The sequence below is a fragment of the Podarcis filfolensis genome (assembly GCF_964270895.1).
Source record: "Podarcis filfolensis genome assembly, chromosome: 15".
Classification (NCBI taxonomy): Eukaryota; Metazoa; Chordata; class Lepidosauria; order Squamata; family Lacertidae; genus Podarcis; species Podarcis filfolensis.
Window position 1 is genome coordinate 24,167,697 of NC_139618.1, and position 26,116 is coordinate 24,193,812.

The 26,116-nt window shown below is 48.4% G+C and overlaps 1 protein-coding gene across 6 annotated transcripts in view; it reads left to right on the forward strand.

Moving 5' to 3' along the window:
• Positions 1-1,372: 1,372 nt before the first annotated feature.
• The window catches only part of USP2 (ubiquitin specific peptidase 2), an 83,166-nt gene continuing 58,422 nt past the window's right edge, over positions 1,373-26,116 (forward strand). The window contains exons 1-3 of one of the 6 annotated variants that reach the window (XM_083588678.1): positions 1,373-2,496; positions 5,726-5,797; positions 15,857-15,940. Coding sequence is in view for 2 of the 6 variants with exons in the window: in XM_083588677.1 (XP_083444803.1) it covers positions 5,788-5,797 (10 nt within the window). In the remaining 4 variants the exon portion in view is untranslated. Of the gene's footprint in view, positions 2,802-5,527; positions 5,667-5,725; positions 5,798-15,856; positions 15,941-26,116 lie in introns of those variants that run through there. The other 5 variants (XM_083588680.1, XM_083588679.1, XM_083588677.1 and 2 more) reach the window with 5 other exon arrangements.

Consider the following 26,116-nt stretch of genomic DNA (forward strand, 5'->3'; position numbering starts at 1 on the left):
AATTTTGCAGCAAAAAAATCACATTTTGCAATGGCCATTTAGGCCACACCCTTGCATACCTGAAGCTGGCCTTACTGATAATGGATTAGAATGTAGTTTCACCAGCTGACGTCTGCAATTCAATCTACTGGTAAGCAGGCCAGGATTACGGGGGCAGAGATGGATTTAGGGGAGCACAATCCATTCAGTTGCGCTGGGCGCCAAGACTTGGAGTGCCATAGGGGATGCCACAACTATGATTTAGAATGGAGTATGCGAAGAGGGGTGGGAGTTTGCCTTTCACCTCCAGTGCCCTCTCCAGATGACCAGGTGCCTTTCCAATTCCTAGATTTCACCAGAGAAGAAGATGAGCTCCACCTTTAGCACTTAAGTCCTCCCGACAGATAGAAAACATTACTGCAAAGGGCTGCCTTGCACTGCCATCTAGCGGTCTGAGAAGGCAATCATCTGGGCCAAACCAAATTACCATTTTACCAATCTGAATCTGTCTACATTTTGCAGCAATTTCAGAAAGCAAAAATCCTTCTGGAAACCCTTCACCATTTCTAGCATGAATTTCTCCTTAAACAGCTTGGTTTTTTGCATGCAGTTTTGACTAACGTACACATTATTGCAAGCAACTTACCCTAAAACAATGCATTTTATGTATGGCTTTTTTCACTAACGTAGGCATTTTCATAAACATGGTTTGGCTGGAAAACTGCACTGCAATAGATCAGATAAGAGCCAATCTCAATGGCTGTGCTTCAGTTTTACTAAGGCTGTTTCAGAAAGTGTGAATTTGACAGATTTGTCTTTAAATGCAATCAGTCAAATTTCTTCCCCATCCCAGGCTACGGGCACACAAAATGCCCCTACATCCCATAGACCTTGAACAGCACTTTAATGTAGACACTGCTCTTGCTAGGAGAGGAGTTTTCTAACACCCCATACATAGCACCATTTATTTTTTTAAAGGAAGTTTCCAATATTTACACCCCCAGCAACTGAAAATGCAAAATAAGTTGTTAATGTGTTAAATTTTTGTTATGCTGCTTCAAATGAACAAGTAGATTGCTGCGTGTTGTTTTTTCCACATCCCTTGGATGTTCTGTCTGCACACAGTAAATCCTTAGGTTGTTGAATTCCGCATCTGGTATGGAGTCCGATTATTAGATCAGTGTTTGGCTTTCAGATGCCTTGAATGAGGTCGAGCTGCTATTGTCTTTCAAGGGTGAGCAGAAGGCAGCTTGGCAAACCTTTCTACCAGCCCCAATTTATCTCTGCATATCATGCATAGTTAACAGGAAGCTGTAGCTTCTCCCGCCATTTCATGTCCTGCCGGAAGATATAAACACCTGCACCCACTTAATTCGTTTTTGCATGCTAGGCCACTGTGAAAAATGAATGCCAACCCTATAAAAACTGCAATAATAAATCTGGCACTTTTAGCGGGGTGTTGTTTTTTTAAGGGAGTGCATTTCAAGATCTCCTTTTAAACAAGCAGCAGATGCGAGAGGCTGCTTTCCAGTCCGGGCCTGAACTCCAGAACCTCCCTGTCGACAAAGTTCACTCCAACAATCTGCTGCGGAGTAGTTCGATCTTCCAAAGCTGATACACCGATCCAAAGTTGAACACAGCGGCCTTTACTTCCGAGGAAACGCACATATAGGATGGAGCGGTAAGGACGCTTTCCTCCGCTCACGATCCGCCCCCGGCCCTTCCTGCGCCATGGCTTATTTCCACATAACCGCCAACTTCGCCAAAGGCCAAGGAAGCTTTATATACGCGTGGCGAGCTCGCCCACGTGGCCAGGCGGTATCCCGGTTTAGTTTAATGCGGGTTTATTTACTTCCCCAGGAAAGTGTTCGCGCCATCAGGTTGCGAGTCGTTGCCACTACGCGTGTGCGTAAATGGCCAGCAGCGCACCCGATCCATAAAAAAACAATGGGACTGCAGCTTTATTCAGAAGGAGGCGGGTCGCTTGCTATGCCGTTGTAAAAGAAAACAAAAAACCGCGAAAAGCTTAAGAGATTACTCGTTTCGAAAGCAAACAGCAAAACACTTTTTTGTGCCTTCAAGGGGGTGCTGCTCTTAAACAGGGTGACCTACATTTTCAATATATATGTTCTGCGTGTTTTTTTAGTTTATTTACGCCGTGAGCCGCTAGGGGTCCTGCACTGGGAGAAAGGCGTGCTATTAAAGTAATAAGGAGTTGCGCGTTTTCTGAGCGCGTGCAGAGTGCATTTCTAGCTCGCGTGCAGCTACTGCAGCCAGCTCCGGAAAAGCCCTAAGCTTGGGTCCCCCTGCTCCGTTCCTTCCCTCTCTCCGGCTCCCGGTTCCTGCCTTCTCCCTTCTCCGCGCGCGCCGCCCCGCGGCGCTCTCCGGGACGCGGGTGTCGCTTCTGGCCCCGCGGTGCGTCAGCTGCGCCCGGATTGTGACATCAGGTGCTGGCGGCTGGGAAAGCGGCTCCATGGAGCCGGCCGGGTTCGGCTCGTCCCCCCAGGAGAGAGCCAGGTGAGTGCGGGGCGCGCCCCGATCCCCACCCCTAACCACGGGCAGGCGGGGCGGGGGAGGCGCTTCCCTTCGCCCGGGTTAGAGACGCCCGCCGCCCGCGGCAACTCCGGAGTTGGGCCCCTCCTCGCGATTGAAGGCGTGGCGAAGCATCGGGGCCGGGTGTGTATATCCGTGGCTTGGAGAAACTCTTGTGCCGTTACGGTAGCCTTCCCCGACGCGCGTTCGCCTTTTCCCAAGTTACTAGCTCCCATCTCACCCAGGAATACAGAGCTATCCCAGGTTACGCTCTGGCGGATTAAATGAAAGTACGTGGGGAGGGGAGGTAGCTAACGGCAGGCAATCGGCATAGAGATTAGAAGCCGCTATCACATCATTATTATTAATAATAGTATCAAGTTTAGGGTCTAAGTAAGATAGCGTGTGGTGGGGTCCAGACCCATATGTGAAAGGCCCTTCTCCAGGATAAGGACTCTTGATTGTGTATGGCGACAGACTGCACCCACTGAGGTGGCCTGGAAAAGGCTCTCTGCACATGCTCAGAAGCATCACAGAACACTACTCTTCATTTCTCTCTTGCTAGTCACTTCCAGGCAATTATTTTTTTTAATTGAGCCTTCATTTTGATTTGCTTTTGCATAATTTCTGTGGAGAGGTGAAACTTAATTGTCTATTTATCCAGCTGCCTTTCAGATTCGTTGCATAGAATTGTAGAGCTGGAAGAGGGACCATGAGCACCATTTAGTCCAGCCCCTCTTCAATGCAGGAATCTTTTGCCCAGCGTGGGACTCGAACCCACAACCTTGAGATTAAAGAGCTGCAGGGAGTCACTTAACAGAATGTCAGGCCAAGACTTGGGGGAGACGGGGCTTCAAATCCCCACTGGGCTGTGATGCCCACCATCAACTCCTAGCCTTGCCTACCTTTCATGTTTGTGAGGATGACAGGGAGATAACAGAGAGACTAACCATCCTGGACAAAAAGTGGAATATAAATGTAATAATAAAACAAGTGCATCAGGAGAAGGAACGAGTTTGTCCCCTCCATCCAGTGTGTATACTCTTCCCCCAACTCCTTGCATGCTGCAAGTTCTAGAAGTTGTCTTTAATGCATCCTAGGAGTTTAAATTGAACTCAGTTTTGTCTTTTTTGAAGAAAGGTATTGTTGGTGGTGGGACTTGGGTGGCGCTGTGGGTTAAACCACAGAGCCTAGGACTTGCCGATCAGAAGGTCGGCGGTTCGAATCCCCGTGACGGGGTGAGCTCCCGTTGCTCGGTCCCTGCTCCTGCCAACCTAGCAGTTCGAAAGCACGTCAAAGTGCAAGTAGATAAATAGGTACCGCTCCGGCGGGAAGGTAAACGGCATTTCCGTGCGCTGCTCTGGTTCTCCAGAAGCGGCTTAGTCATGCTGGCCACATGACCCGGAAGCTGTACGCCGGCTCCCTCGGCCAATAAAGCGAGATGGGCGCCGCAACCCCAGAGTGGGCCACGACTGGACCTAATGGCCAGGGGTCCCTTTACCTTTATTGTTGGTGGTGGCTCACCCGATTGCTCCCTGTACTCCGGAGAGCTGCGCATGGTCAGCCAGATGGTGAAAGACAGTTTGGCTTAACCTCCATCACCAGATTCCAGCTCTGGGATGTCAGGAAACATCTATTGCAGATCCTCACTGGGCAAGGCAGCGTTCTCTATTAGCTGCTTGCTGGAGCTCTTGGGACAAAATTTGGTTTCCCCTAAGGAAATTCAGCAGCAGCCTCAAGCCCTTTTGAGCCCTGCCAGGGCTCTCTGTCTGCGCTGCAGTGCATGTGACCGAGAAGCCGGAGCTGTTGTTAACACCAGGAATGATGAAGCTGGCGTTGAGGAATCTCTCCCTGTTATTGCAGGCTGAGTCAGTGCCTGGAATATGCCCTGGGGCAGCCGGCCCAAGCCGTGGCTCCGCCTCCCAGAGTGTGACTCTCTTGTGTTGTGTTGCTATGTGGATTTGTTTGCATCTTAGGGCGTCCTCCAGCTGGGGCCCTCCAAACAATGCTGCTGCGCTACATCCGCTGGAGCTGATGGGAGTTGTAGTACAGCAGAATCTGGAGGTGCCCCTGGCTGGCCCAGCCTGCCCTAAGTCCTTCTCTAAAGACTTTCCCGGGTTGGAGCCTCTCATCCCTCTGAAAAACGGTTCCAAGTGAGTTAAAAGCATCCCCTTTTTCCCTTCCTTTAACCTGTGACACCCTGCAGCTCCTTTACCCAATGGGACGCGTGTTGGTTGATTGCCCTAGATTTCTGCTCCCAGAGTTCAGGACATGGTAACGCCCGTTTCCATCTCCCATCTGTCATTGCGACAATGCCCATCACGCTGCTAGGCAGGTTGTGCTAATGTTCCCATTTCACAGATGACGGAACTGAGGCTGAGAGATACTATCTATGCCTAAGGGGGTCACGCCGGTTCATTAAGGCTCTTGTGCGTCTTCTGCTCACTTCCTCATATGAACGTGGAGTTATTATAATAATAATTCCAATGATTGTTTTACAGGTGCTTTTAAGAAAAACAAAACAGCAAGAGGCTGTGTGCGTACCAAAATAACGCTTAAAATGAACAGCACGAGCCGCTCCAAAAACTGATATTGAGGGCAGTTTGCAGCACTCAGTGAATAACAGTTTGTTTGTTTTTTAAAAGGGGTGGGTGAGCTTCTTGTCCTTATAAATTAGCTTGACCAGACTGGGAAGATTCCTGTTTCTCAGCCATTCCTCTCCAATCATATCCTTCTGCTCACCTTAGTTCTCTTTCTTGTAACATCTTTTTCACTTCCTATCCCCAGTGCCCTCTTCCTTCCTCTCACCACAAAGTCTAGTCCTGTCGGCCCATCCGCCCCCCACCTTTCTATCAGAGATGAGCCCCCCTCCCTGCCTGGCTGGGCCCCTCCTGCGCTTCCCCTTTAAGTCTCCCCACGCTGGAATGTGAGAGTGCTCCAGCCATCCTGTGAGGTCAGATAAGACACTATATTTATCTGGCTGGTAACCTGAGCTGTGAATTTCTGCTGCGGACTACACCACTACTGAAAGGCATTCGAGTTCATTCTGTGCCGGAGAAGTTGAGCTGCTTGTTGAGATCTCCGCCCTCCCACCTCTCTTTAACTTTCAAAAAACACAACTAGAAATCCCCCACAAATCTGACTTTCAGAAACAGGTTAGTACCTACTGGCTCTGTAACCTACCTTTTTTTCTCTCCACCCGATCCTGCCGCAGAAAAAGCACCTTGCGGAGACAGAACTGAGCCCCATGCCACTACTCCTCAGGTCCGTTGTTCCATGCGCACAGGTGGGTACAAACCGGGACGGAAGGCTGGAGGGCTGTTTAAAGAGGGACCCTTAAATAGCTCGAACAAGTCCAAAACAACTCTGTTTCTTCCTAGGCTGAGATGCTTTGTGGGGATGGGAGTTTTATGCGTTTACTCATAGAATCATAGAATCATAGAATCATAGAATCATAGAGTTGGAAGAGACCACAAGGGCCATCGAGTCCAACCCCCTGCCAAGCAGGAAACACCATCAGAGCACTCCTGACATATGGTTGTCAAGCCTCTGCTTAAAGACCTCCAAAGAAGGAGACTCCACCACACTCCTTGGCAGCAAATTCCACTGTCGAACAGCTCTTACTGTCAGGAAGTTCTTCCTAATGTTTAGGTGGAATCTTCTTTCTTGTAGTTTGGATCCATTGCTCCGTGTCCGCTTCTCTGGAGCAGCAGAAAACAACCTTTCTCCCTCCTCTATGTGACATCCTTTTATATATTTGAACATGGCTATCATATCACCCCTTAACCTCCTCTTCTCCAGGCTAAACATGCCCAGCTCCCTTAGCCGTTCCTCATAAGGCATCGTTTCCAGGCCTTTGACCATTTTGGTTGCCCTCCTCTGGACACGTTCCAGTTTGTCAGTGTCCTTCTTGAACTGTGGTGCCCAGAACTGGACACAGTACTCCAGGTGAGGTCTGACCAGAGCAGAATACAGTGGCACTATTACTTCCCTTGATCTAGATGCTATACTCCTATTGATGCAGCCCAGAATTGCATTGGCTTTTTTAGCTGCCGCGTCACACTGTTGGCTCATGTCAAGTTTGTGGTCAACCAAGACTCCTAGATCCTTTTCACATGTACTGCTCTCAAGCCAGGTGTCACCCATCTTGTATTTGTGCCTCTCATTTTTTTTGCCCAAGTGCAATACTTTACATTTCTCCCTGTTAAAATTCATCTTGTTTGTTTTGGCCCAGTTCTCTAATCTGTCAAGGTCGTTTTGAAGTGTGATCCTGTCCTCTGGGGTGTTAGCCACCCCTCCCAGTTTGGTGTCATCTGCAAATTTGATCAGGATGCCCTTGAGTCCATCATCCAAGTCGTTGATAAAGATGTTGAATAAGACCGGGCCCAAGACAGAACCCTGTGGCACCCCACTAGTCACTCTTCTCCAGGATGAAGAGGAACCATTGATGAGCACCCTTTGGGTTCGGTCAGTCAGCCAGTTACAAATCCACTGAGTGGTAGCATAGTCAAGACCGCATTTTACCAGCTTCTTTACAAGAATATCATGGGGCACCTTGTCAAATGCCTTGCTGAAATCAAGGTAGGCTACATCCACTGCGTTCCCTTCATCTACCAGGCTTGTAATTCTGTCAAAAAACGAGATCAGGTTCGTCTGACATGACTTATTTTTCAGAAATCCATGCTGACTATTGGTGATCACAGCATTCCTTTCTAGGTGCTCACAGACTGTTTGCTTAATGATCTGCTCCAGAATCTTCCCTGGTATTGATGTCAGACTGACTGGGCGGTAATTATTTGGGTCCTCTCTTTTCCCCTTTTTGAAAATAGGGACAACATTTGCCCTCCTCCAGTCTGCCGGGACTTCGCCTGTTCTCCAGGAATTCTCAAAGATGACTGCCAGTGGTTCTGAAATCACATCTGCCAGTTCTTTTAATACTCTTGGATGCAGTTCATCTGGCCCTGGAGACTTGAATACATCTAGACTAGCCAAGTATTCTTGTACTATCTCCTTAGTTATTCTGGGCTGTGTTTCCTCTGCTGAATCATTTGCTCCAAATTCTTCAGGTCGGGCATTGTTTTCTTTATCGGAGAAGACTGAGGCAAAGAAGGCATTGAGGAGTTCAGCCCTTTCTGTGTCCCCTGTTTGCATTTCACCATCTTCTCCTCTGAGTGACCCCACTCAAATTACTCTCTCCCAGTGTGCTTAATGCAGTTGTTAAGCAATCCAAAGTGTGGGGGTTATTATTATTATTATTTAAAAAACTTTAATAAACCTCTTTATTTCGGACCGGTTATAGGTGTTTGTAGGAATTGGCAAACTTTAGGGAAGTTTTTAATGTTTGATGTTTTATCGTGTTTTTAATATTCTGTTGGGAGCTGGCCAGAGTGGCTGGGGAAACCCATCCAGATGGGTGGGGTATAAATAAATTATTATTATTATTAGCATGTGCAAAATGTTTTATTTCAGGCAGAGCAGAAAGGTAGCAGGCAGGCAGCTGTGTCAAGAGCAGCGATCGCCAATGTGGTGCATACCTGTCAATTTTTCCCTCTTCTTGCAAGGAATCCTATTCAGAATAAGGGAATTCCCCTTTAAAAAAGGGAAACGTTGACAGCTATGATGTGGTGCCCTCCAGATGTTGTGGAACTCTATTGCTCACCAAGTCTGGTGAGCTGGAGACCCAGGTTTGGGAAACACTGGTCCACAGCAAGCTGGTTGGGCTAGCAGTTGGTTGTTGCTTTATGGGAGATCAAGGCATAGTGGGGTCTCAGCAGACTGCATGGCCTGGTCAGCCTCTGTTCTGAACCACTGGTTGCAGAGTCCATTCCCCCCTTCCTGCCTGTTTCCGCTGCATTTATAATGTCCATGCTTTTGACCTGGGCTGAAGTCGTAACTTAAACAAAACACCCCACTTGTTCAGGAGGGTGTATGCTGGGGCATTAAAGTGCAGGAATTGGTGTCATGGAATTCACCGAATTGTAGAGTTGGAAGGGACCCCGGGGCCATCTAGTCCTACCCCTTGCAATGCAAGAATCACAGATTAAGAATTCCTGATTGGTGGCCATCCAGCCTCCACGGAAGGCGAGTCCACCACTTCCTGAGGCTGTCGGTTCCCCTGTCATTGCAAAGTTAAGTTTGTGAGGCTCGCTCCTTTAAGTCAGCACACCCAGGAAGCAGTGGGGTGTTGGGGTGTTTGATGGAAATCCAGTCTGCTTGGGGGTGTCGCTGAAATTTGCTGCAATGCAGAGAAGGGTCATGATGTGCCCCTGGTATACGCTTGGCAAAAAGAAAATGCCCGCTGCCGGCAGAAAGCTCAGAAGCTGGTGATTCTCTCTGACCTTAGATGGCCGAGGCCCCCAAAACCTTAAAGAGCCCAGCTGCAAATTTCCTTGGTGTCCTGGTGGTCAGTGGGAGGCAGTGGTTGTGCAGAGAAAGTGAGGGACTCTTGTGCTTTGGAGGAGGTGGTTGGGAGGAGTGGCTATGGCTTTAAATTTTTGCGTAGAGGCCATTGTTCTGTAGGGAGAGTGCCCGTTTGGTGTTGCGGACGGTGCCAGATCCAGTCCCTGGCATCTCCAATTTAAAAAAAGGACCAAGTAGCAGTTGAATGAAAAGACAAAAGATGCTGCTGTCAGTCAGAGTAGACTGTATTGGACCAGATGGATAGGATAGGGGAGGGGCCATAATTCAGCACATAGAAGGTCCCGGGATCAGTCTCTCGTTTAAAAGGTGTCACGTGATGGGAGAGATTTCTCTCTCTGCTATTTTGGGTCCCAAATAGGGCTGGGCGATATCTGGTATATATATATTGGATATATACTGATATATGTCTGAAAAAGGGACGCAGGTGGCGCTGTGGGTTAAACCACAGAGCCTAGGACTTGCCGATCAGAAGGTCGGCGGTTCGAATCCCCGCTATGGGGTGAGCTCCCATTGCTCGGTCCCTGCTCCTGCCAACCTAGCAGTTCAAAAGCATGTCAAAGTGCAAGTAGATAAATAGGTACCACTATGGTGGGAAGGTAAACGGCGTTTCCGTGTGCTGCTCTGGTTCGCCAGAAGTGGCTTAGTCATACTGGCTACATGACCCGGAAGCTGTACGCCGGCTCCCTCGGCCAATAAAGCGAGATGAGTGCCGCAACCCCAGAGTCGGTCACGACTGGACCTAATGGACAGGGGTCCCTTTACCTTTACCTATGTCTGAAATAAGGATGTATGTAGAGGCATGGTTTTTCCAACAGTGTGATTTTTGCATAGCACACAAACACACATCATGATTTGCAATGTATTGCCAGGTCAACAGTCATGAAACCGATATCACGATATGGGCTTCAAACCGGTTTTGGACGATATATCGCCCAGCCCTAGTCCTCATACACTGTTGGGACTACAACTCCCATCATCCCCAGCCAGTTTAGTCAGCAGTGAGGGATGAGGGGAGTTGTAGTCCAACAATATCCGGGGACCCAGGGTTGAAAGTCACTGGATGGTTGCTGGTGCCTATCAGGATCACTATGGCAGAAGGCAAGGAGGCCAAGAGAAGGTGAAGCCAGAGCCAATATTACCATTTACTCTGACTCCAGTAAGCTCTTGCCACTTGTGTTTGAAGCTGTGTACGCATAACTTTGGCCACAATCCGCCTCATCCTGTAGTTTCTTGAGAAAGGCTGCTGATTGATGTGTTGTCCCTCAAACCAGCCTCCATCCAATCCAAAAACTAAAGCCTTTGAGATGAAGCATGCGCAGGTGAAACAACAATTGCGCATGAGCAGCAGGCAGCTTCACTGAATCGGAGTTCAGGTGGGGTGTGGGGTGTTTCACAGGAAACGAATTGGGTCATGTGCTTCGAGTGAAGACACCTCTGCCCCCAGTGTGTACAAATGCAATGTGAAACACAGCCTAGTTTTGTTCCCATCCTCCTCCTCGCTAGGAGAACATTGAGGCTCAGGTGGAGGAAGGTGACAGCCAGATTGGCTGTAAGGAAGCAGCTGAAGGCAAATAGGGCAAGTGCCCCATTTGCCCTAATGGACCAGCCAAGAATGCTGGTAGATGGCAGCAGTTGGGCAAATGCGGTATAAGGCATTTTCCTATGCCAGCTATCTATCTCATGTTGGGCAAACCATTTCTTTGTCCTTCTCCCTTCAGTTGATCCCAGCTCCAGTCTTAGCCACTTGGCCCTACTCTCCTAGTGCACAGAAACCTGTTTTTAATGCCAGCCCTAGAGTGTATGCCATGACCATAAAGGTCTGTAGCATGCTCTCCTTGGAGTGTACTCTAGGCATGTGCAGAGTGCTGTGTGCTGGCTCAAGTTGTCTTGAGCTTGGCAGCAAGGTTTTCCATTGCTGGGGTTTCATCGCCGTCCTTTGCAAAGAACTAGGCCAGATATTTGAGTCAGTTCTATAGCAGTTCAACTGTCATGGCGTCTCCCAGAGGATCCTGGGAACTGCGGTTTGCTGAGGGCACTGAGAATTCTATTAGCAATCCTTTGCTCCACAAACTTGCACACAGGCTGCAGGTTTTGTTGTTTTTTTTGGACTACAACTCCCACGAGCCCCAGCCAGAACAGACATTTGTCAGTTGGGAGTCCTAGTCCAACAGCTTCTGGAATATATATTCCTGCATCATCCTCCGAAACAGTGCAGCTAAGAATCAATATCACAATGGCAGTGAACAATATTAAACAAATAAATCAACATCGTTCCCGCTGCAACAGCACAAATGGTAAACAGCAGCAAAAGCAGGGTTTGAGAGTCTTCCCAATCCTTCACCTCCCCTCACCTCATCCAGTTTCTATCCTGCAGGCCTCTAAAGTCTGTAATGACTTTTATCTGCCAGAGAGTCCAGCTGAACTTCAAACCCAGATGTGGGGAACATTTGACTCTCCAGATTGTGCTGCACTACAACTCCCATCATCTCTGGGAAGACTGATGGGAGTTGTAGTCCAGCAACAACAGCTGGAGGACCAAAGGTCCGCTACACCTGTTCTAACCCCACTTACCTGAGAGTAAGCCTCATTGAATTCAGTAGGACTGAGTAGACGTGAAGTTAAAGCTAGAATCAGATTCGTCTGGACGCCTCAGTTTGCAGAGCAATTGAACAACCCAGTCCCTCTTCCCAAGGAACTCTGGGAACTGTAGCTCTACAAGGGAAATAGAAGGATCCTGACAACTCTAAGCACCCTTAAACAGTTTCCAGTGCCCTTTGGGGGAAGCCACAGCTGTTTAAAGTGGTATGATCCTGCTATAGTGCTGGTGAGGCCTCAGTTGCCAGCCTTGTGGGCTTTTGTACATGGAATTGGGGAAGGAATCATCCTTTGGTCCTCAAGCAACAAAATGTCTTGGGTTGGCCCTGACTGTCTCTAGCGTACCTCAGGGAGCCCTGTGTCCCTGTTACCTGAGTGTAAGCCGATGTAGACAGGTGAAATGGCATAGGGGGAGTTAACTCTTACCCTGTCCAGCCTTCCCCCCAACACCGTGGGGTAAATAGCAGCTTCAAGGTTCGGGGTGTAAATGTTTAGATCAGGGAAACTGCACTAGGGGGAAAGGAATAAACTTCCTCCAGCCCCTATTGCTGCCCCATCCAAATCGGGGCCTGCCTCCGCAGCTGTTTTTCACTAAAAATAGCCACTCAGGGAGATCCAATAGTGGATCTCCTGCTTCTTGTGGAGTTCGGCCCTAAATATCTGGTTCAAAACAGCAACAGGTCAAAACGTTGCGAGGTTTGTTGTTGTTGTTGTTGCAAAACAGCCATGCCAGTACAACAACAGCACTCCTGACTAGAGGGCCTCCGAGAAAACCCTCCAGGCTGTTATGGAAAAGAGAAAGGGGGAAGAAAACAGCCTATTCTCTGATCACAGAGGACGGAAAACATCTTGAAGGTTTTCTTTCTCTCTTCATCCTTCTCCCTCACCCTCAGTGGCCTTTTCGACTATTGACCCCTTTGCTGGGACACTTAATTATAGGGGACAGCCACCAAGGCGTGATCTGTGACGCTTGAGTCACAGCTGAGGTGAAAACTCCCATCCAGAGGAATCAGGAAGAGTTGAAAGAGCTCGAAAGTGGCTAGCTTTGCATTTTCAGCAACTGGCTAGATTATTTTTTCTTTTTCTTTCTTTTTATTTTTTGTAGCATAATGACCACTTACTGACAACCCAAAGGTGCAGTAGCAGGGCATTCATTACACCCTACCCTATACAAAGCAAGCCAAAAATAATAAAGAGGAAGGAGCAGTAACACTCCATCATAATTCAAGACATCCATATTCCCCATCAGGTGTACCTGGTGAATGCTGGGCATCTTAAGTCTGAAGCATAAGAAATAATATCCCACCAGGTGACTTAGAAGCATTCTGGGTTCTTCATCCCTCTGGAGACCTGCAATTTATGTGTTATTTTCCTCCACAATAGCCAGAGCCCTCAAGTTCTTATAACACAAAGACAAATGCAGATTTTTCAAGGTTTTCCATTGCTGGGCTACTGAAATCCTAGCTGCAGCTAGCATCCATGCCAGAAGTTCTTGAGAGCAACCAAGCTTTCATGTTATCAGTCCACATATTCAGTAGTGACAGTTGTAGGGGAAAACAATGAGTTAAAAACAAAAACAAATGCACACACGTACCATGTTTCTGGTCCTTTTACTTGGGAGCCGTAGGAAAGGCAGGATTCTGTTCAACAATAAGCAATAGTTTAGAGTTACTTTAAACCTGGAGTTGTGAACTGGTAGCCCATTGGTCTCAACCAGCATGGCCAAATAGTCAAGGATGATGGGAATTGTAGTCGAGCGACATTTAAGTAGAATAATAAATAGCTGCCGTTCATGATGGTTTCCAGGCTGGTTATGCCTCCCTCTCAAATAAACCAAAGGAAGTTACTAGTCCTCAAGGGTTAACCTGCCCTCAAGTACCTGTTTAAGCCAAGAGTCTGTGTTGATCGTCTGAAGCATTCAAAAGATCACCCTCTTCCTGTTCATAGCAGTGTTTCCAAAAAAATAGAACCCTTTCCCCCCCTTTTTTTCTAGAAAGCCTAGTAGCTGAAGATGATAGTTACTTAGCAGAGGCTAATGGTGTAATGCAGCGATGCCGAAACACCATTATTACTTATTTCATAGCAGGGCCAGTGATGCAATCTTCCATGTCGCTATTTGCCACTCCTCTGCATGGAAAAAAAAGCCTTTCTCAGAGATACACCCATCAAACAGGTTGTTAAGCAGAGGGATAGGGGGTTATATTAGCATGCATGGCTGAGGGGTTCAAGTACCACTCAAGAAACACAGAAGCTCCCCTGGTCCTATTATTGTTACCAATCAAAATGTCAGAATATAGCAAGCAAGCTTCTGAGTCCACCAGAGCTCTTCATCAGGCTGTTAAACAAGGTTGGGACCAGGGGTGCAGTGGCAGAGAAAACATGCTGACCATATTGAAGCTCTGATGTCTGCACCTGCCAAAAGCCTCTTCTTCCTGCATAGTCTTAGAAGGTGGGCAGTTGTTTGTGGTTGTCAGTAAGAACATCTGCACAGCAAAATGCACCATTACACAACTGGGAGAGGCGACCAAGTGGGCCTATTCAAGTCTGGGTTAAGCTTAAAACCAATGGCTTAGTCTTGAAATCCTGAGTGAGTTGTTCAGAGACATTGCTGAGAACCTTGTACGACAAAGAACGCTTTTATTCATTGCATTCTCCAAAGAGCTTGGGGTGGTGTGCATGGTTCTGCCACTCCTTACTTAACCCCAACAACAGCCCTGTGAGGTAGGTTAGGCTGGGAGGCAGCCGCTGGCCCCTTAAGGTCACCCCTTAAGCTTCATGGCTGTATGGGGATTTGAACCCTGGTCCCCCAGGTTCCAAGGGACGTGGGTGACGCTGTGGGTTAAACCACAGAGCCTAGGACTTGCCGATCAGAAGGTCGGCGGTTCGAATCCCCGCGACGGGGTGAGCTCCTGTTGCTCAGTCCCTGCTCCTGCCAACCTAGCAGTTCAAAAGCACATCAAAGTGCAAGTAGATAAATAGGTACCACTCCGGCGGGAAGGTAAACGGCATTTCTGTGCGCTGCTCTGGTTTGCCAGAAGCGGCTTAGTCATGCTGGCCACATGACCCGGAAGCTATACGCTGGCTCCCTCGGCCAATAAAGCGAGATGAGTGCCGCAACCCCAGAGTCGGCCATGACTGGACCTAATGGTCAGGGGTCCCTTTACCTTTACCCCCAGGTTCCAGTCTGACATTTTAAACACTACCACACATGGGCTTTCATAAGAACACGAACGTAAGGGTAGCCGTCAAATCCAGCATCCTGTTTTCATGGTGGCCAACCAGATGGGAAACCTGCGAACAGGACCTGAGCACAACAGCTGTCCAGCTGAGGTCACCTAGTGCTGAGGAAAGTCCTTTCTAAGATTCTAGTTCTTATTGTAGTGATTGATTTAATAAGGAATGTAAGAAGCTGCCATGGGCCAAGTCAGACACCTGTCCACCTAGCTCAGTATTGTCTACAGCGACTGGCAGAAGCTGCCCAAAGTTTAAAGCAGGGCTGATGTTTTCCTAGCCATGCCTGGAGATTCCAGAAATTGAACCTTGTGTTGTACCTCTGAGCTACAGCACTTCCCAACAGTTACATAAGCATGGGGCTGATGACACCGAGGTCGCGGGTTCGGTTCCCGTATGGGACAGCTGCATTGCAAGGGGTTCGACTGAATGATTGCCAAGATCCCTTCCAAACTCTACAATTCTTTGATTCTAAGACGAGCCCTGCTGGGTCAGGCCAAAGGGAGCCAGTCTGGTCCAGCTCCCTGTTCTTGTAGTGGCCAGGCAGATGCCCCCTAAGCACTCCTTTGGTTTCCAGCAACTGGTCTTCAGAATCACATTGCCTCCAATGGTGGAAGGCAATGGACTCTATACCTGTTGAGTCGCTCTTGGCTTCCCCTCCTTTCTAATGGGCTGCGGGAGTTGCAAGCCGGCCACTCCCCTTTGAGCGCCTCCCGAATCCTCCTCGCCTCTGCAGTGTGGGAATGATGATTGCATACCTGGCCGGGGTGAACCGCAACACCTCCCAAGCCCTTTGAAGCCATTAGGTGAGGAGGCGCTCCAAAAATGTGGCAGGCATCCTTGATCCTGGTGACGCCTGGGAGAGAGAGAGAGAGAGAGGAAGGAGAGAGAGAGAGAGAGAGAGAGAGAGGGAGAGAGAAGAAGCCACGCCAAGTCCAGGAAATGGCCCGAGTTCCTTCTTCCACCCTCAGGGACTTTCTCAGTATTGCCACGCTCTCCCTCCTGCCGTTTGCCTGCGCTTGAGTTCCCACGGGATGCAGGCGTGTGTGTGTGTGTGTGTGTGTGTCTCACCTGTTGTCTCCTTCACTCCTTCCTGCAGCCGGAGCAGCCACAATGGTATGATGCTAAGTTGCTTCTAACATCACAGGGAACGAAGCTCTCATAGACGTGGCAGTCACAGACGGTAAGCATCCCACAGGGAGGGTTTGGGGCTGGGTGCTGGGCTTTTTAAGATGGGCTTTCTCTGCTCTCGTGGGCGAAGGTTTCATGCACCTTTAAAGCGCATTCGAAGCGCATTGCTTCTGTCAAATAATTCCAAGCACTGTGGTTTGTTAAGGGCAGCTGGGAATCGGAACTCTGCGAAGGGAATTACAAGGGCCCAGAATTCTTCGAGGAGGGTGTGTGCTTTAAATACAGTGGTACCTCGGGTTAAGCCTGAAGCACCACTTTAGCTAATGGGGCCTCCCGCTGCTGCCGCGCCGCTAGAGCACGATTTCTGTTCTCATCCTGAAGCAAAGTTCTTAACCCAAGGTACTATTTCTGGGTTAGCGGAGTCTGTAACCTGAAACGTATGTAACCTGAAGCGTATGTAACCCGAGGTACCACTGTATACTGGATATACAGCCATTGACTTCTGTGAGGGTGTCATAGGGAGCACATAGACCAGGCATAGGCAAACTTAGCCCTGCAGATGTTTTGGGACTACAACTCCCATCATCCCTGACCACTGGTCCTGTTAGCTAGGGATGGTGGGAGTTGTAGTCCCAAAACATCTGCAGGGCCGAGTTTGCCTATGCCTGACATAGACTGAGGCTGCGTATATATTAAAGCACATTCTTTCCCCTCAGAGAATCATGGGAACTGCAGTTTATTAAGGGTGCTGGGAATCATAGCTCTGTGAGGTGAAAACTACAGTTCCCAGGATTCTTTGGAAGCTGCTTTAAAAGTATGGCATTTACTGAGGAATTTGAGGTGCTTCCGGACCGTCACTTTTTTTGGAGGTGGGTTTTAATCACATACTGGCAAACTGACGTTTCACAGCTATACAGTAAGCCCACAGCTTACGCAAATTTAATTTGCGCACTTTCAGCTCTATGCATGGGGCAAAGTATTATAAAAAATTAAAGGGGCAGGGTTCTGAGGAAAAAGACTTGGGCAACCCCACCTGCCATTGCACATAATGTATTTTGACTATACACAATTTTGGCTTTAGGTGCGATCCCTGGAATGTTACCCCCACATAAGTTGCAGGCTTTCTGTATTATTATTATTATTATTATTATTATTATTATTATTATTATTATTATTAAATTAATTTAAAAATTCCAAAAAGGAAACAAAAACAAATACAATGCAAACTAAATCACACTAAATCAAGATAATGTATCCTAGGCATAGTTGTGCAGTTTTAGCTGCCTGCACAGCTGCTTTCCCAAAATACTGGGCCTTTTTGAGATTTAGAAAGTAGTGGTGAGATGCACTAGAAAGTGAGGGCCCTGTTGCTTTGATGCAGCATCATCTGATCTCCCTACAAAACGAGTGCTGGTTAAATAACTGAAGTCACCTAATCTCTCTGCAAGTAAATTGGACTGGGTCCAATAAATGGGTCACATAGGGGCCATCGTGGAACATAGCAAATCTGAAGTCATCCATTCAGACCACCTATCGCTGCATAAACACCACCTCCTCCACCCCAAGAACCCTGGGAACTGTAGGTTTTTGGAATTGTAGCTTTGTGGTTGCTAAACTAAAGTTACAGAATTATAGAGTTGGAAGGGACCCTGAGTGTCATCCAGTCCAACCCCTTTCCAATGCAGGAATCTCAACTAAAGCATCCATGACCAAAGACCATCCAACCTCTGCTTAAAAACCTTCAAGGAAGGAGAGTCCACAACCTCCCAAGGAAGTCTGTTCCACTGTACCATCAGAAAGTTCTTCTTGATGTTCAGCTGGAATCTCCTTTTTTGTAACTTGAAGCATTGGTTCAGGTCCTGCCCTCCAGAGCAGGAGGAAACAAGCTTGTTCCATCTTCCATGTGACAGTCCTTTAGATATTTGAAGATAGCTATCATATCTCCTCTCAGTCTCCTCTTTTCCAAGGCTAAACATACTCAACTCCCTCAACCGTTCCTCATAAGGCTTGGTTTCCAGACCTTTCTTTGGGATTCTTGTGGAGACCATGCTTTTGTAGAATCATAGAACGGTAGAGTTGGAAGGGATGCCAAGGGACATCCAGCTCCCTGCAATGCAGGAACCACAACTTTAAATACAGCCTACCTTGGTTTTCGAATTTAATCCATTCCAGGAGTCCGTTCAACTCCCGGAACAGTTCGAAAACCAAGGCACAGCTTCCGCATCCTGCAGCCAATCGGAAGCTGTGCCAGATGTTTGGCTTCCGAAAATGTTTCAAAAATCAGAACAATCGCTTCCGGTTTTTTATCATTCGGGAGCCGAAACATTCAAGTTCAAAGGCATTCGGCTTCCGGGGTTCCACTGTATGCTTTAAATGTTTGGTGTGGGTGCATCCCAACTCAGTCCTGTCTGCACCAGCCTTTACCTATGTTTGCCCTCTGCATAGGCAAAGGCTGCTCCATGCTGACCACCGGTGACCTTCTGTCGTTTGAAACTGGGGTCATAGCTAGGATATGCCAGAGTGTCAATCCAGGACTTTTTGCAAGCAGAACTTGCATGTATCCCTGAGCTCCAGCTCTTCCTTGGGACACCTGTGTGTTTTTATTTTTGAGCACCTGCCTTTCTTTTCCATTTATTTATTTATTTATTCGTTTGTTTGTTTATTTATTTATTCAACCCTGTAAGAAAGAGCCACAGGGATGCTTTTCTGGCCACGTGCGGTCATGTGCGCGCATGCACAACCACGCGAAAGAGCTCTGGGCTTTCTCGTTGCACAAAACTAAACATATGATTTCACTGGAATCACTTAAGATAGTGACGCGCCGGCGTTGAGCTCTGAGGTGTCGGCTGGGCTGCGCGTGCCAAATTCCATCCCACTTAATTATATCCTGCCTTGGCGATTCTCCTGGCAAAACCTGTTCTCATTCTACTGCTAACGATCGGTTAGAGCGTGTTCCACCCCAGAAGCAGCTGCCTTTCACAGCTAGGAAAGAAGATATGACCCCCAGCGACACAAACGGTAATTTATATCCTTGCAGGCCCTTTTTTTCCCCTTGCCAGGGCCAACCTGTTGACTGCAGGCGGGCAGTGGCAGGTGAGGGTGTGGGTGTCTGTGTGTGGTTAAGACAAATTTATCTCTTTGAGAGTCGAGCGGGCGATGTTCCAGAGCGAGAGGTCCAAAAAGTTGCAGAGGTAAAAGGTCTCAAAATGTAGAGCGCCGCAATTTGGATTTTGGCGGGATAGTTGTGCTGAACATTCTTTGGACCTACAAAGCATTCCGGTCCTGTTGAAAGAGCTTCCTCCCTCCCTTCTTTGATGATGGCTGAGGGCACCTGCCTGCATCACTGCAGCACCCACGGGTGGGCTGCATGATGCCATTTCAGACTTGAGTTGTTCAGTCAAAACTCTGTGCGCTGACAGGGCCGTGCAGTCCTCAGGCGGAGTTGCAGGACTCGAGGTAGCACGAGACTTTTTCAGGTTGGGCCTCTGGGGCCAAATGGGGCCTGCTTGGAGTGAACAGTGATTGGTAGCCTGGAGATGACTCTGCAGGATGAAGTGATGGTTGTCTTCTCTGGCGTCTGTAGTGTTCTGGCCACGGCGTTGCAGTTTGTTCCTGTGATGGTTTTCCAGTGGCCCACAGAGTTTCTGGAACAATCCAGCACTAACTCTCTTGGCCAAGGTCTTGTGTAGATACGCTGCCATGCTAAACTTGTTACAAAACTTCAGCGTGGCAAATGAACATGAGAATCCAACTTTGATGCACTTGGAGAGGAGATAATTTAGGCCCTATCTGTGTTGCAGGTTCAAAGCAGTATTATGCTACTTTACACAGGCAAAGAATCCTGGGAACTGCGGTTTGCCTCAGGTGCTGAGAGGTGTTGGGAGACCCCCTTCTCTCATCGCAGAACTATAGTTCCCAGAGTTCCCTGGGATTGTTCCCCGAGTAAGAGGGATTGACCATTAAAACGCTCCAGGAATTGTAGCTCTGTGAGAATTGAGGACTCCTCTAACAGCTCTCGGGGCCCTTAGCAAACTGCAGTCCCCAGGACTTTTAGGGGGGAGCCATGACTGTTTAAAGTGCCATGGTGCTGGTTTAAATGTATAGAGCACATTAGGCCTTAGGTGAGCCTGGGAGGCTGTGGTGCCTTTGCTCCTGATTTCTCTCTGCATGGAGTTTCCCAGGTTGTCTTTCCAGTCTGTGGTGTTCCGCATACTTTCACTCAGGTGGCAAGCAACCCACTTAGATATTATTGATATACTGAGTGGTATATAAATGCTTTAAAATACACACATAAGGTCTAAGAAATCAGCAGAGACAGCAAACAGATCCCCCATTTTAAGGTATTTTCAGAAGAGAGGGGCTGTAAAGGAGGAGGAGAATGGGACTTCTGTACCTTCTGTTTAAAGATACTTGTGTAGAAGAGGGGATTCTGCGCAAAAGTGGGGTGGAAAGAGCTGGAAAAGGTTTGTTAAGGGTGCTGAGAGTTGTTAAAATGCCCCTATCCGCCGCCCCCCCCCCACCCACAGAGCTACTGTTCCCGGAGTGGTTTAGCAATCAATCCCCCTTCCCATGGAATTCTGGGAACTGTAGCTCTGTGAGGAGAATAGGGGCATCCTAATGACTCTCGCCATATAGTTCCCAGGATTCTTTGGGGGAAGCCATGGCTGTTTAAAGATAGACAAATGCTAAGCAAACCAGTCTCTTAAGCTTAAGCCAAGAAAGAGCATAGCTGTCAACCATCCCTTACTTGGCGGGAAACTCCCTTATCCCAGCGCCATGTCCCGCTGCTGTCCCTTATTGATGATGTCCCTTAAATTTCCTGGGTTTCAAAGGATGCAGCTCCCCTCCCTCCCTCCCTCCCTGCCGGCCAGGGAGGAGGGAGGCTCCAACTATGTTGCTTGGCTGCGTTGCTCACCCAATAAGGAGTCTAAGAATGACTGGGGGGTGGAGCTTGCATGCCTTGTGTCGATCAAATCGGCAGCATTGCCTGGGGACTCGCCTTTGCTCAGTGCTTCCCAGCGGAGAGGTGACGGTGGTTTTCCTTGCTGCATCCCCTTTGCCGGGTTGCTGCGCTGTGGGAACCACCGCTTGAGGCTTCGTTTGGCTGCTGGCTGGGCTTTCTGCCTTTGGCTCGGAGGGGCTCAGAAGTTGAACATACCTGTGCCTGGAAAATCCCTTATTTTGGCTGCTGATCCCTTATTTTCAAGGCTGCTGGTCCCTTATTTTCAAATCTGTAAGTTGACAGCTGTGAGAAAGAGTATTTTCTTTAAGATTGAATATCAATATACGTATCTAGAGATTAGACCACTGAAGAAGCCTGGAAAACTATCTTGGGAGTGTGCTACCTGCAAGCTCCAGTAAAAGGGCCCCATCAGGGGCGAACAGCGGCCTTTTGATTACTTGGACTGCCAGGGCGAAACAGGTGCAAAACGCCGGCACCCTGTCGCCTACAACTTCATTAACATCCATCTCCACTAGCATCTCTCAGTATTGTGAATAACACCGAACTTACCTTTTGTTGGTATCTTCATGAACTTACCTAAAAGACTGAGTTAAGCATTTGAAAAATCTATTGAAACCAGACATTATAAGTTCATCTTAGGTCGGGTAGTTCTCAAGTCTCTGTGGCTTTGTTTAATGTTTTGTGTTTTTCTCAGAAGGTTGATAAAGAATGTTTAATTTATTATTCTGTGTATATTAATCGCCAACGTGTTTAATGAGTCGCACTATGGCTGTTTAAAGGGGCATGAGGCTGCAGGTGAGGCCTAGGTGAAGACAGAGCCAACAAATCCTAGTTTTGTCCCCATTTTCCTCTCTGCCGAGTTCTGCAAGGGGAAACCCTGAGATTCAGGAGGGAGAGGAGGAAGGTGGCAGGCAGTACCAACCCCTGCATGGGTTGTAAGTAAAGAAGCAGGCAGATTGGGTGTCAGCCAAGGCCAGTTGGTGAGGCACTGCCCCATTTCCTCTAAGGGGCCGGCCTCCACTGCCCAGCAGTACCCTCTGGAAGGGAGTTTGCAAGCCCCAAAGCCATGCGGCTGGTTCCTCTCCCCGGAGCACATTTCCCTCGGCTGCCTGTTTCCCTGCTGCCTGGCTCCTAGCCATGGGCAGCCGGCCAAGCCCAGAGTTTACGCTGGGCATCTTGAAAGGCCTTTGAAAAAGAGGGCTGTTTCCCCAGCAACCAGCGACTCTCAGCCCTGTGAGAGCTGTCCAACTCAAAAGTAAAAAAGGAAGGAGAAGTTGGGAGGGAGACACCAACAGGCGGCTAGCCTTGGAGAAACGCCAGGGCAAACTGCAAGGACCCCCCTCTGGCCACCCCAAAGTTTCCTGCTTCCCCCTGGGGGAGCGGTTGGTGCTTCTGGGCTCAAGGGGTGTAGCAGAACAGCACCTGCCCCTCAAGTTGACCAGACTATTTCCCTCCCCCCAAAAAAACCCTCTCAGCGTGTCTGTTTGGGACGACGACAGCTTTCTCCTCCTCATTGGAGAGCCAAGTCCCACTAAGGTACGTAAGACTTGGGAAGTCTTTCTCCTCTGTTCAGCTGCAAGTTCTGGGCCATGGCTCCCACCTGTGGCTCTTAGTGGTGGGATCCGATGAAGCCACCATTTAAAGCCCCGCTTGAGCACTTGCGCACTTGACCCGTTGCGGATGGATGTTTTTATTTTTTGTACACTTGCCGCTTTTATCCCTTTAGCTGCCGAAGGAAAGGGCTCCTGTCTGCTTGGACTTTATTCCCTTCAGCTCAAGAGAGCTTCGGTTGTAACCCTAGAGGCAGCTGCGCCGTCAGGGCAAGACTTCGGGGCAGAAGGACAGGACCTCACTGAAAGGAATGAGCCGGAGAGCTCCCCCCAACCCAACCCAACCCCCCCAAAACTGAGCCAGCCTGGCTTTGCCACGCTTTGAAATGAGTGAAGTAATCAGCATTGGCTGTGTACACAGTGTACATTGAAAGCGCATTACCCCTCTCTCCTAAACAAAAAAAAAAAGAATGCTGGCAACTTAAGTTTTCCCATCACAGAACTACAGTTCTCAGCACTCACTATGGTTCCTGGGGAGTTGAGGGATAGGAATGTGCTATAAGTATGTTTATGGTATGTACATAGCCTATGTTGATTAATTCACTCACGTCAAAGTGTGGAAAGCCAGCTTTGCCAATTATCATCTTAACAAAACCCCTTTGGGTTGTATTCAGCATTTGTCATGTGTACTCCGTGTAGGCCTATTGAAATTAATGGACATGACTAATTTAAGTCATTTAATTTTAGTAGTTCTACTCTGAGTATGATTAATGTTGAATGCAACTCATTAAGTCCAGGTTCTAAAATTACCTAATTGCACTGCTGCTGCTGCTGAGGTGTTTGTGACGTCTTTTGCAGGGCAGGGTTGAGAGGAGGCTTTTGGTTTCACTTTCTGAATGATGAGGGAAAGGCACTCTGCACATGCTCTGGGATAATTTTGCCTCTTGCAGTTCTTCCGTTAAAAGCCATGTCCCAAACCAAAGCTGAGTCAAATTATTGTTGTTGTTGTTATTATTATTATTGAAATCTGTTAGATCATCTGCCTAAAACCCAAGCAGTATTGTGGAAAGTTGTGGGGTTTCGTGCAACCTAAATATCTCCCCACTCTGCCACTTTATTCTGCTGTAGCTTATATCAATTTCTTTTAAAAAAAGAGAAAAGTTTGCAAACGCAGCTGTGTTCCCTTGTGCCAAAGCCTTATTCCTAATTTTTAAAAGTTGTGTTTTCTTCCCATTTTACACATGTGAAACTGAGACTGAGCCATCTTGTTAATGGATAACTTGTTTTAGTGCAGGGCATGCGTACGCTTTCGGTATTATTTATTTTATTTATTTAAATTTATATACTGCCTTTTATCGAAAAATCTCAGGGCGGATAAATCATGCGTGTGAGAAATTTCAGGCATACACAATGCAGACCTGCAGCTCCTTGCAGCACCCCAGCTCGTACGCATGAACACAGCATGAAATACCTGCATCTGCAATTGCTACCACAATAATTTAGACATACGGTAGGTTGCACAATAGTTCCCTCTGTGTAGGTTTTCAAACTTTTTGAGTTCACGGCTCCCTTGACCAACTGCATTCTTTTTGCAGCACCCCTGTAGGACTCAGGAGCCCAGTTATGTCACCCCTTGCCTGCAGAGCTGGCAGCCTCTCGTCCTTTTTTCAAACACCCTCCCTTCTGGACAGTGGCGTAGCGTGGGTTGTCAACACCCGGGGCAAGGCAAGTAATTTGCGCCCCTAACCCGTGGATTTGCGCCCCCTAACCCGTGGATTTGCGCCCCCTAACCCTAACCCCCAGATGTTGCGCCCGGTGCGGCCGGCCCCCCCTGCACCACCCACGCTACGCCACTGCTTCTGGAGTGTTCCCTTAGCCTCCTCTCCTCTCTCCTTTGGAGTCCTCTGGGCAGCGACAGCCGCCACCCCGATCTCTGAGCTGCGTCCCCCCTGCCCCAGAGAGAGGTGCCTCTTCACCCTGCCCCACAGAGGCCTGAGACTTGCCTGTCCATTCCCAACAGCAAGGACTGGCTGGCTGGGCTCCTTCACCTGCTTGCTTGCTTACTCCAAGGCCACTTCAGCTCCTGGCAACCAGCACCCCCTGGCCAGCTCCAGAGGCACCCTTCACCTGGGGAGCTTATAGCCGGGGCTGCTGCAACAAATAGCTTGTCAAGCCTTTGGGAGGCAGAGACATGAGGGCATCGGAGGAGGGAGGGAAGGAAAGAGGTCCAAAGGCCAGTGTTGCCCACGGCACCCCTAACCATCATTCAAGGCACCCCAGGGTGCTACTGGAAACCACTGGTGTAGGGAATGGGCTGCAGGTGTTCTTGAAGATACTGGCGGGTGATTGATTTTCCCAAGGCCTCTCAGTGAGCAAGTGCCAGAGTTAGTAATTTGTGCAACAAACAAACGCAGAAAAGGAAACTATAGAAGCAATTTGCCACAAAACAAGAGGTTGATCTAACGATTCATGTAGAAATAGGAGCATTTCATCTGGAAATTACAGGAGACCCTACCAGCCACAGGACCCCAGAGGTGTAGCCGGTCCAGTATTCTCCCTCCTGCACCAATCAAAGCCTTCATTTATTGAGATACCAGCCAGGCTTGCCTCGCCCCTGGGTTCCAACAGCCTATGCCCCTCAAATACCAGTCTCCTGCCCACTTTGCAGGTGAGGTAGGAGGAGAGGCAGGACTTTGACATGAACAGCAGGCCCAGTGGAAAAACAGCTCCTTGGCTAGATCAAGGAAGGTTTTTCTCTTCCCCATTTGCATCAAACTGGAGTTGATCCGTGCACCTGAATTATTGATGGAGAAGCTGAGCTGAATGGAGTAGAGGGGGCTGGGCTGCTTGCAGAGCTCCTCTAACCCCCACCCCGCAGCTGAAAGGCAAGGCCAGGCTGCGGCAAACACTTTCCTTGCAGATCCTTTTATATAGAAAAAGGATCAAGTGATGGGGAAGACCTGCTGCTAGTCAGAGCATGGAATACTAGCTAGGCAGACTTAGTGACCTGGCAGCGTAGGAGACGGTGTCTCCCTCTGTTCCAGCAGCCCCACAACTCCACCTTCCAAACACCGCTTCGAGATTTTGAAAAGATTGAGCGGTTTGTCTGTGCTTTTAAATCAAGGCATGGGCACAGATCAAGACATGGGCACAGATCAAGAACGTGGCACAGAGCTCCTGAACTCGTAGTTGGCGCCACTGCTTGCTCAAGAGCTTTTGCTAAACACGAAGCCAACTTTTCCCCACCCCGAAGCCTTTTTCAGTCTGCAAGTCCGCAGAGAGCACTCTATACCTTTAAAGCACACCTGAGGCGCATTCTTTCCCTCAAAGGATTCTGGGAACTGTAGTCTAGCCCTCACAGAATTACTGTTCACAGCAACCCTTCCCAAACTACAGGGCCCATAATTCTTTGAGCGAGGAAATGTGCTTTGAATGTGCTTTAAAGACATAGCTGTATGCCCTCGCCTGCTCTACCTTCTTCATGGCAGCCCTTCAGATATCTTGGGTGCTGCTATCGTATCTCCTCTTAATCTTCTCTTCAGATTAAATTTACCCAGCTCTTTATAGGACTTGGGCCACACACCCGAACCATACGTTTAAAGCACTCTTGAATTAAAAAATGCTTGAAATTGAAATTTTTTTAATATATTTTTTTTAAATGGCAAATTTGGAGCATCTACCCAGAAGCAAATTTACTCACAGCTGGGCCCCATTT